This window comes from Drosophila arizonae, chromosome 4 (genome assembly GCF_054131065.1).
Source record: "Drosophila arizonae isolate 15081-1271.41 chromosome 4, UAZ_ARI_1.0, whole genome shotgun sequence".
Lineage (NCBI taxonomy): Eukaryota > Metazoa > Arthropoda > Insecta > Diptera > Drosophilidae > Drosophila > Drosophila arizonae.
In genome coordinates, this window is record NC_142924.1 from 6,461,840 (window position 1) to 6,473,650 (window position 11,811).

The following is an 11,811-nucleotide window of genomic DNA, read 5'->3' on the forward strand; positions in this document are numbered from 1 at the left end:
AAATTTCGATAGCTATTAATAATAGTTGCTGTTAATTAACATCACTCCGCACTAACATTGTGTGGCGGATTCTCAATAACACAACAATGTTAGCTAACATACCTATCGATATTTATGACCATGACTTGCATTAGCTGCTTCAATTAAATAATATTAATTTAATTTAATACAATTATAAAATAAATATAACAAAAATAATAGCTTGTATTTTTTCAGTTCTCAATTGTTCCTCTTCTAACTTCAGTTTTAGCTTTTTTAATCGACAGTCGCGTTGCGCTATCGATAGCTGTTCGCACGCAGTTTCATCTCCACTATTATACCGATATATCGCATAACTTCTTTTCTCTAGTTATACCATCGTCAGCGATAGGAGACGGAGCAAAACAGCAGCAGAAAAAGAAAGCAATCGCAAAAGCCATACAAAACAAGAAAATCCATTGCTCTGTTTCATATAATATTTGGCTAACAATTGTGTGTTTTGTGCAAAGAATTGTGTAAATAACGCGTACACTACAACTGCATATAATTGGTTTCCATTGCAATTTTGTTGACGTCGCCGTCTGTTGTCATCGTCTTGTGACTGTGTCGGGCATACAAAAAGAAAGTCGTAAAAATATATCAAACTAGCTGGGAGGAGTAGTTGTCGTTGTTTCTTGGAGCCCCACACACAGACACATACACATATACAGATATATAGAAACACTATAAACTATATACACACACCTACACAGATACACGCACACACATCCACATACACACACAGAAACAAACACGGACTAGCTAACTGCAGCAAACGCAACGCATAGAGCGGAGAGAAGAAGTATTGCAGCAGGTAAGCGGACGTGGGCAGCGTTTGGGGCGAGCATTTCTCTTTAGTTTGCTTCTTTGTGTTTGTATTTTGTTAATCTTTTTTTTTATATACAGTCTGTCAAGAATGAGTTGGCACACTGAAAAAAAATTGAATTTTTTGACTTTGGATGCAAATATCTAAGTCAATAATGCATAAAAATTATTTTTTTCAAATAGGAATATGTTTAATATTATTTCATTAATTTAAATATAAAAATAGAAAGCATAACATTCAATATGTAAAAAAAAAACCAACAAAAACAAAGAATACTCATAAATAACAGTGTCAATAATGTGTTGGCACACTTACAATCTATGAATCTTAACTTAAAATTAAAGCTAAAATATGATTAATTAACATAATTTTAATATTTTGTGTGGCCTCCCTGGGCATTTAAAACATGTTGAAGGCGTTTTTTCATAGAAGCTATAAGGTTTTTAATTAAATCAAGAGGGATTTTTTCCCACTCCTCAATTATAGCTGATTTGAGTTGTGTGCGGCTCTTAGGATTCCTTTTTCCAACTTTCTTTTTCAAGTATGCCCACACATGCTCAATCGGGTTAAGGTCAGGGCTCTGGGGGGGTGTGTCAATCACTTTGCCACAGTTGTACAGCAGCCAAGTGCGAACAGTGAGTTCTTTATGCTTCGGATCGTTGTCCTGATAAAATTTAAAATTTGGCTTGTTGCCATTCAGAAAGCCGAATTTAGCCGCACTTGCTCTCAAATTTGCTCTCAAAATTTGGAGGTACTGCTCTGCATTCATTGTGCTTTCAATGAATGCAATTTCTCCGACTCCCTTGCTTGATATACACCCCCATATCATCACCGATAATTTGCCAAATTTAATAGTGGGAATAATATTTTTGCTGTCAAGAGCCGTTAATGGCTAGCGCCATACCCTGGGAGGACCATCATTATAGTACTGCATCATTTTTGTTTCATCACAGAATATGACGTCCTCCCAATATTCTGCGGGGTAACAAGCCATGTTAACAGCAAAAGTTAAACGCTTTTCGATATTTGCTTTTGATAACAGAGGCTTTTTCCGCGCTACTCTCGAACTGTACTCATGACTCATGAGGGCTTTGCGTACCGTTTCATGTGAGACATCTATGCCACATTCTTGCTTCAGCTCTTTAGCAAGATATCTTATAGAAATATGCGGATTAGCGTTCACTTTTCTGAGAATAAGACGCTCTACTCGTCCAGTGATCTTTTTTTTCGGCCCTCCTCCCGTCTTTAAAAGCAGCCTATTTTCTTTTTCGGCCCGGTTTATAACGTTATAAACCGTTCTCCTGGGCACAGAAAACATGTCCATCAATTCTGGAACGGATTTGCCCATCTCGTGGTTGTAATAGATGAGCTGCACCATCTCAAAGCTTAATCGCTTTCCAGGCATTTTAAAAAATATGAAATTTGTGCTTAAATGCGTAACTAGCGAAAATTGACAATCAAATGGCAAGAAATGTAAAAGAAAACGTTCATAGATGCATAAAATATCAACAGATAACAGTAAAATACCGTTACTTCTAAGAATTAGAGCAAAGCAGATGTGCAAAGCGCTCAGTGCCAACACATTATTGACACTGTTATTTATGAGTATTCTTTGTTTTTGTTGATTTTTTTTTTTTACATATTGAATGTTATGCTTTCTATTTTTATATTTAAATTAATGAAATAATATTAAACATATTCCTATTTGAAAAAAATAATTTTTATGCATTATTGACTTAGATATTTGCATCCAAAGTCAAAAAATTCAATTTTTTTTCAGTGTGCCAACTCATTCTTGACAGACTGTATATTTTTTATTATTGGCAGCAAATACTGTAAACAAGGCAAGCATATTGTACATATGTGTACATGTATGTGTATACGTGTATGTACGTCACAAATGTGTGCCTCACTTAACGGAAGTTGTTATTTTCGTTGTGCACTAAGGAAATAATAATAACTGTGCGCGCTTCTTAATAGTTTTCGTAGTTGTAGTTCTGATTTATTTTTTTCATTTATATAGTATGTCTATTTTGTTGATAACAGTTGTTACTGTGTATTTTCGCCGGCTCGTTTCGCCGCCGCCTCGCCGCTTAGTCATAGCTGGAACTGGTTTATGTTGCCCATTTCGCCGCAATAGAAGTGACTAATGAATGAAGGTGTCTTTCTATATCAGTTGTCGTTGCATACCAACTATAAATATAAATATACAAATTCACACAAATATATAGCAATGAAATCTAATCTTTATTTTCGTTTTCGATTTGTTATCACAGAGCTACTCACACACACACACGCACTTAGGCACACACTCACACACAAATGCAAGGCATACGCCCCACATTGAACGCCCGTATGCACCAAATGCAACATTAGTAATGAGAGAAAGAGATTGGGAGAGGCAGAGAGCGAGTGTAAGATCAGAGACCTGCACAGTGGGCTACGCTATGCAAATGCTGAATGACCTTCGACTACACATACCCCCATTATCGATTCCACACATTCGCAACGTTGCGCTAAACGATAAAACGGACAAGCCGCAAACAAAGGGGTTCATAATGGCATTAGACAACAACACACAAAGAGCACGGAATATTTTCTCTAATGTGTGTGCTCGAGTGTGCTTGTTGTTGCTTGTTGGTTGCCATTTAAATAACATTCGTATCAATTCGCATCACGCACTCATTCGCCTGCTCAGTCTCGCTTGTGATCTCGATCTCGGCAAAGCTCTCGCCCGCTGCTGCTGCTGCGCTTCCGTTGTGCGAATTGTTTTTTAACCAGCCGTTCATTGAACTTGACGTTAAATTCAAGGCTTCTCTGGTCGCAAGCTGTTCAGTTTATATCTACACGCACACATGCACACCCATACCAACACACACACGCCCTAATATATTTTTGGCAATAAAAACGTCGCCGTCGCCGTCGTCGTCGTCACTGCAAAAGTCAAGTGCAAAATTAAAGCGTCACAACAAAGAAAGTTCGCGTCGTAACAACCACCCCACAAATTCGCCGTGTTCCCTTTCTCTTTTGCGCTAATGGCCTGTTGGTGTCTGGCATTCGTTTGCTCAAGTTCAGGCCAATGCACCTCCCCCTCACTTCCTCAATTCATTTGACTAAATTTGCTTGTTTCGTATTTTATTTGTTTCTTGTGCGACATTTAATTAAATTATTCGTGTTGCTTTATGCTACTATTTCTGCTGCAGCGAGCAGAGAGCGGGAGGAAACAAACCAAAACAAACAAACCGCTAGCCACTGGTCCGCATTTCAACTACTCTCTCAGTCTGTCTCTCTCTTTCTCTCACTGATCTGCACGCACGGCCCATTATTACAACTGAGCAGCGGTCAATGAATCCCGCAGCATTCACAAAAACTTACTCACACACATACACTTACAGATGCACAACATATACACATACATGGGTAGACTCGTTCGACTAGTTTCGAACTCTTGTGCTCTTTTCGAGTTCGAAATCTGCACGAAGTTTCTTTTGAAGCCGGCTCCAATATGTGTCAAGTGCGTTACTCACTCACACTTTAACGGCAACTACGCATTCCAACTCGTTCTCGATTCTCGTGATGTCGAAATATCTGTGTGCTAATTGTCTACCTGCCTCTGGCTCTGCTTCTGCCTCTGGCTTTGAGTGACAGCCAGCAGAATAAACTCTTATTGCGCGCTGATATCTTATCAGCTTTAAATTAGGCAACGTCGTAAAATCTCCTAGATCTCTGACGTGAATTGTGTATTAACTTGTGTTGTTTATGTGCAAAAACATTCGCTAAAAGTTTGTTTACAAATCATTAAAACAAAAAAGAAATATTTAATTGCATTAGCACATGCGAAATTAGTCTGTGTTTTTCGTTGTTTAACTATTCTACACATTGATTAACAGTCGAAGGTCAGGCAGCATAGACACCTTCCTTCTGCTGTCTTCGGTTTGTTCGATTTTCTGTCAGTGATAAAATAACAACAGTTATAGCTATTTCTCATTTTGTTTTGTATAATGCAGCTTAGCTGCAATTTTGCTTATTCCAAACTTTTGCTATTTATAGCAAATACCCTTTCCCATTCTCGCCGTCAGTTTGCTGCATTTTTGTGGCTTCTGTGATTTTGAATAGAGCGGACAGGAAAGGGTATATTGCCAAGATCTACAGCGTGTAATTAGCACACCAGTCTTATATTTTCTCTTATACAATTAACATATACAACACTCAGCTTTTGTCTGTCTACGTTGTTTGCAAAGAGCATTTTATTCTCGACTTTGTTCCGAGATTTTTATTAGTTTTTACTAGTTTGTTTATTTTATCTATTTTATTTTTATGTAAATTGAATTACAAGTACCTCAGGCGTGTTTAGGGTGTTGTGGGCCTATTCTAGACTTGAACTTGGACCTGCACCGCGAGCGCTATTTAGTTTCCTTTTCTTATGTTTTCTTTAAAGTTATATAATTTCGTTGCACTTATTGTTTTAATGTGCCCTAATACTTCACAACACTTCTAATTCTCTATATACTTACAAATATTTATACATATATCTCTATGTACTATTATACTATGTATTTTGATTGTATTATCTTGTATCTCATACTTAGCTTGCTTTGGAGCACTTATAACAGCAAAACAAAAAAGCTAAAGAAAAATTCAAGCAATTAAAAAAACACCTCCTATATATAGAGCATATAGAGAAAGCAAAAAAGCAAAAGCAAACAAAAAATCTACTTGTATAAGTCAATCGCAAAGAAACAAAAAACAAAAACAAACCGAAAAGTAAGTCTTAATGTTTTCTTTGCATAAACTTTTACTTAAAATACACCGCCTATGATTTTTTGATATATATATTATTTACATTTATATTTGATACATGACACTATGAATGTGAACATGGGTATAACAGTTGACTGAAGCTTAAAGCCGATTAAATTAGAAGCTTTAAGCAGAGCTTTTAGTTGAACAGTAGCTAAGAATTTGTATTGTTATTCTGAAAATGTATAAACCACACGCATTTGTTTTTGAGTTTTTGGACAAAACACACACACACACAGACATATACACACATAGATACACGCCCACCTCATATTATTTTAAATCTAATAGTTAAAAAAAGTGTCAAAGATCGGATGCGCTCTTGTGCGATATATTGGAAATTTGTTGTGTTTTTCTGTTTGTATTGATTGTTTATTCATATAAATTAAATACATATATACATATGTGTATTGTAATGTGACAGTCATTTCAACACAGAATTCATTTTGTTTTTGGTAGCATTTAAATGTATAGATACAAAATTCGAGCAAAACATAAATTTGATTTGAAAGCGAAATTTCGTGAGAAAGGTTTAGCAGATCTAGAGTATTAGTACAAACATAAACTGTAGACGCAGAGAATTGTATTCAGTTCTAGCCATGTTAATACGCCTCTTCACTCCTTTCGTCACACAGTGAGAAAACAAAAAGACGATATGCAGGTCAATGTCGCCGGGCTACGCAGAAACATCAAAAATCTCGCGCACAACTATTCCGATGCACAGGTAAGTTGAATTGAAATATCTTTAGCCATATCCAAATCACTCCCACATCTCTTTCTCTGATTGTCAGGTCAAAGTACGCGAGGCAACTTCCAATGATCCATGGGGGCCATCGGCCACGATTATGGCCGAGATAGCCGACTTGACGTACAATGTGGTTGCCTTCTCGGAGATAATGCAAATGATATGGAAACGTTTGAATGATCATGGCAAGAATTGGCGCCACGTCTACAAGGCGCTCATACTGCTCGAGTATCTGATTAAAACGGGCACGGAGAAGGTTGCCCAGCAGTGCAAGGAGAATATATTTGCCATACAGACGTTGCGCGAGTTTGTCTACTATGAGGAGGGCAAGGATCAGGGTACGCATGTGCGTGAAAAGGCCAAACAGCTGGTTAATCTGCTCAAGGACGATGAGAGGCTCAAGAACGAGCGTGTGAAGGCGTTGAAGGCCAAAGAACGCTTCGCTCTGCATCCGAGTGGCTTTGGCAGCGATGGCTACATTGATGGACCCTCACAGCGTGACATGCCGCCGGGCTGGCAGGAGGAGCCGCCCAAAAATGCCTCCGAGCTGGAAATGGTGCGTCCGCAGACAGCTGGCGAGGAGGAGCTGCAGCTGCAGCTGGCGATGGCCATGTCGCGGGAGGAGGCCGAGCAGGAGGAGGCCAAGCGGCGAAGCGACGATGTGCGTCTGCAGTTAGCGCTGAGCCAGAGTGAACAGGACTTCAAGTAAGTGTAATTGAATAAATATTATTATGTCACTTATTAATATTATTCCTACTACAACAGAGATTCTAGTGGACGACCCATATCGGCGCCTAAGAAGGAGGAGCAACAACAGAGTCATTTGCTGGATTTGCTAGACATCTCGCTGGGCGCGACAAGCATTTCGAGTCCACCATTGGGCGCTGCTGGCGGCGCTGCAGCTGTTGTGGATCCCTGGGCTGCGCCTCCGAACCGTGCAGCTAGTCAACTGTCAGATCCTTGGTCAGGCGCTGCCGCCTCGCCCCACGTCGATCCGTGGCATCCCGCGGCTGCGCCACGCACCATTATGAGTGCAGGTGTGCCGCTGGGAGCTGGTGCACAGGCGCCACCTCAGGCATTGGGCGGACCTGGCGATGCCTGGGGCCTGCGCACACAGTCACCATCTGTGGCATCGGGCTCCTCCAACGAGGGTTGGCTACAAACGAACGGCAATGCCAATCAAAATGGTCGCATCGCAGCGCCAGCGCCAGCGGACGCGTGGCTGACCAAAACAGCAGTTAGCCCCGGATTGGCTGCTGCTCCACCTACAACACACGCGGCCAGCAATGGTGGCTCTGCGGATCCTTGGCTTAGCGAATCACAGCCGGCAGCAGCTGCAGCGCCAGCTGCTTCAGTAGATCCCTGGACAGCAGCGCAACCAAGTGCATCTAACTTGGACGATCCCTGGAAGGCAATGCAGACAGGCGCCATTAAGGTAAGCATCTGACCAGCAGCGATAATCTCTTTAAGTTAATCTCCCCTCTCTTGTCTTGCAGAAACAATCACCCGACTTTGATGAGTTCGATTTGATAACCAATCGCAATAAAAGTGCCGAACATAACAATTCTAATGCCTCCAATAACAACAATGGTATGTTAACCCAATTCCTGATAAACTCAATGAGTTAACCAATTTCGATTGCTTAACAGCTTCGCTGCTGGACGACATGGATCCGCTCTCGTCGAACTATGGCAACAACAGTGGCTCAGTGCACCCATCAACAGGTGCCACCACAAAGAAGCCCTATCGTGATCCGCTTGCATTCCTTGGCGAAAATTCAGCGCTGGTTAATTTGGATAATCTAATTAAGCCAAATACGCCACAGACACAGTCAGGACTGGCGCCCGCCTACAATCCATTCGCGGACAATGTGATGCCACCCAAAACGAATCTATTCCAGCAGCAACAACCAGCCGTAAATATGATTAGAAATTCTCTAGAGACTTGAATCTAATTATTGTTGTTGTTAATCGAATCAGGTGCCGTCCATCAATCAATTGAAACAACAGCCGCCCTTTCCCGTCAATATGAATCAGGATCCGTGGGCGCCGGTTACCGGTGGCGTCAGCGCAGCTTCTCAGGTGAGTGTGCGCTAGGTTTATGTGGTTGTCATATATCAAAATATTGTTTAAGATTCTTTCTGCGATTAGTCTAATCATTTTTTATGGGTGATTCTTTTACTTTACCTTTCTACTATTATCGTTTCCTCTCTTTCTCTTCATTGCATTTTGTTTCCTCTTAAATGTATATTTAATTTGCTTTGACATTTTGAGCAACTGTTGCATGCAACAATTCAAATCCAAATCGAATCGAATCGAATCATAGCCCGATCCTCTAAAGCCGATGCGTCCAACTAGCCTGCAGCTAGTGGATGACTTTCAGCTGCTAGGCGCCTTCAATAAACCCCCTACCCTGTCCCGTCCACAGCAGCAGTTCTACAATAGCAACAACAACAACATCAGCAACAATAACAATCCACAGAGCGGCAACAACAATTTCTATAATCATAGCTATGGCTACACTAGTCCCGGCATTGACAACATACGCAACATGGATATATTGGGTGAATCGCCAACGCAGCCGCATTCATATTACCACAGCCCTTCGGCCCCATCGCCCTCGGTGCAATATGGCAGCAGCAATTACAATACTCCCGGCTATTCGCCCTATACGCATAGCTATAGCAGCGCCCTATCCGAATCATTGGCCGATACGCCGGGCGTGAGCATTTCACCATTGGGCTATGACAGCAGCAACGTGGCGCCCCCTAGCGGCATCTATGGCAACCCGAACCCAGCCATGGGCGGCACCTATTGCAAATTGGAAGTGAGTTGCTCGGAGACTTGTTGTCCTACTCCTGTTGCTCGTCGTTCAGCAGTCGTCCTTATTGCTGCTACTTGATATTGCCAGAAACAGAAACAGATACAGATTTGCGATTTGTTGTTGCTTTGCTTGAGTTTTATTTAGTTTGTTGTTTATTTATGATGTGTTTTTGTTTTGATATTATTTTGATTTCCTTTTTTGTATGATTTTGTTAAACAAATGCTAGAGAATGTCTTCACTGCGTCGCAGGGAATGAAACTGTATTAACTAACTGTTTACTTACCTCGAAATTTAAGGTATAGATAATAATTGTAATGCTTATAACTAAGATTTAAATCTGTTTTTATCTAGAATCTAGATTGATTTCTTTTGAAATTCCTTACTATATCAAAAAGTTTTAAAAAAGCTTAAATTATTTTGGTTTAAGATAACCCTTATAAGATTTATAATAATTCTAGATTCAATTAATATACTATGTACTTTTATCATATTCTAATTTGTATATCCAAAAATACAGTTTCATTCCCTGCTTAACGCTTTGTCTCTCTCTCTCTCTCTCTCTCTCTGAATTACGCCTAAAATACTTAAGTAATCATTGTTAGCAAGCAGCTGCTAAGCTGCTGAAGAAAAACAGAAACAAAAATGAGTATAAACACAGTTGATCATAATATTTTCTAATTGTAGCCAACAATGGAGGCTTGGACGCTTAAATAAAACACAAACAATAATGCAATAATATGCCATAAATACAATGCAAATGGGTAAAATGTTTTTTCGAATGTGCATGCTCTGCTATCCAAATAATACTAGCAACTAAAGCCACAAAATGCCCACTAGCTGGCGAAACAAAAAACAAAATCCTAAACCTAAACTACACTTAACTAACCACAACTAATATAATAGAACGTAGCTGCTAGACAAAAATTGCATGTAGATAGTTTTGCTTGATTTAGCATTTCAATGTGTGAGAGTTATTTAAACTAATATTTCGAATTGAATTCTTGCAGCAAAACAACAACATGCCGTGGATAAAACCTGAGGCAGCCGCTACAAATCCGTTTTTGTCCTAAGGAGTCAAACAATCAATCAATCAATCAGCATGAGCAACAGCAGCAACTAGCAGCAGCTAAAACCACAACAACAACAACAACCGCAGCAGCAACCACAACACATTGACGGGGAACAAGAAAGAGAAGAAGAAGAAGATGAAGACAACAATAACAACCATACAGCAGCAATAGCAACAAACTGAATATATAAATTCACTAATAACAAAATTATGTGTAAGAAAGTATTATTAAACTGTAAAATATGTGATGTGTTGTATGAGTGAACCAACAACTACAACAACAATAACAACAACAACGGCTGCAACATAAACAAACAGTTACGTGCAATGTGTAGGCTTCAACAGTTTTTTTTAATAGGTTCCCCCCCTGTCCCACTCTCGTCTCTCTCTCTCTCTCTCTGTCGGCTTTTAAACATACTTGTAATAGAAATCAACTCCAAATGTATAGTTAATAATAATAATTATAATAATGATAATAATATGAGCAACAACAGCACTGAACGTCTTCAGCCGAAGCATCAACAATTGTAAAACGATCCACATTCAAGTCAAGTCCCCCGATTGGCTGCCTAATTCATAATTTATTTCCTAGCTGTTAAATGTTGTTGTAGAAACCAAAAAGAAAAGTTAAAACAAAAATGAATGATAGATGAAAAACGTTTTCAGGATCGCTTCAGATCAGAAATTGAATTGTTATATAGCTTTAAAACAAAAAGAAATTATTAATCTGTGCATTGTCGAGAGCATATTCAAATTAACAACAGCCACAACAACAACAACAAACATTTTTTGTGTCTGTGCTTTGTAATTGTAAATTTTTAAAAAAATATTTTACGTTTTTTGCGACATTTATTTTCAAAAGCGAAAAGTTAGGTTTTTATTAACAACAATTTTTATGAAATTTTTCAAAAAACAACAAATCAAAAAAAAAAAAAAAAAGAAGAAAAAAAATAAAAATAGAATTTATGTGCGTTTTGTGTTTTTGGGCCACCTTTTAAAAACAAAATGCAATGCATATAATTTTGCTGTTGAACATTTTTATAGAAAATAGTTTCAAATTTACAAAACAAAAGCAAAACAAGCAAGAATTATATATAAACAAAATATTATTATTAATAAATGCTAAACAAAAGAAATGGTATACATTTAGGTTAGAATACGTAAATATTTTGTCTAAGCGTAACTTAATGATTAAAAAAGAAAAAAGAAAACAAAAACCAGAAAATACAACAAAATATAAAAACAAAATAAAATTTGATGTGAAAATGCTTCAAGAGATTTACACACGCATATACATATATATTATATATATACATATAGCTAAACATACACACACATATATATACACACACACTTGTGCTAAAAAAAAAAAAAGAAAAGTAAAATTTTAAATCATATTTTCATAAAATTAAAAACTTTATTTTAACCAAAAACAAACAAACGAAAGACAAAACACTCGAAAAGTCAAAAGCCTACAAATTTCGACTGCTCGCATTGCACAACGTGGGGCGAAAAGTGCTAAACGTTTGC

At 38.6% G+C, this 11,811-nt stretch overlaps 1 protein-coding gene and 1 long non-coding RNA gene across 9 annotated transcripts; one reads left to right on the top strand and one right to left on the bottom strand.

Annotated features, from left to right (window-relative positions):
• Positions 1-336: 336 nt before the first annotated feature.
• lqf (epsin homolog lqf) lies at positions 337-11,571 on the top strand. 8 transcript variants are annotated; one of them, XM_018007772.2, is made up of 10 exons: positions 5,671-6,001; positions 6,280-6,368; positions 6,436-7,094; positions 7,155-7,824; positions 7,886-7,979; positions 8,039-8,304; positions 8,369-8,470; positions 8,715-9,215; positions 9,897-9,973; positions 10,220-11,571. In XM_018007772.2, exons 1-9 carry the CDS (start codon positions 5,959-5,961, stop codon positions 9,924-9,926), a joined length of 2,454 nt encoding a protein of 817 aa, XP_017863261.2. In that variant the 5' UTR covers positions 5,671-5,958; the 3' UTR covers positions 9,927-9,973; positions 10,220-11,571. The 8 variants fall into 8 exon arrangements, with proteins under 8 accessions (XP_017863259.1, XP_017863261.2, XP_089324956.1 ...); XM_018007770.2 differs by lacking the exons at positions 5,671-6,001; positions 9,897-9,973 and adding an exon at positions 337-832; XM_089468830.1 differs by lacking the exon at positions 9,897-9,973 and having other exon boundaries at positions 5,675-6,001.
• LOC149269049 (uncharacterized) lies at positions 2,079-4,703 on the bottom strand. The gene is made up of 2 exons (XR_016270072.1): positions 3,131-4,703; positions 2,079-3,037 (listed from the first exon to the last, which is right to left on the bottom strand). It is a non-coding gene; the product is annotated as an uncharacterized LOC149269049 (long non-coding RNA).
• Positions 11,572-11,811: the final 240 nt, after the last annotated feature.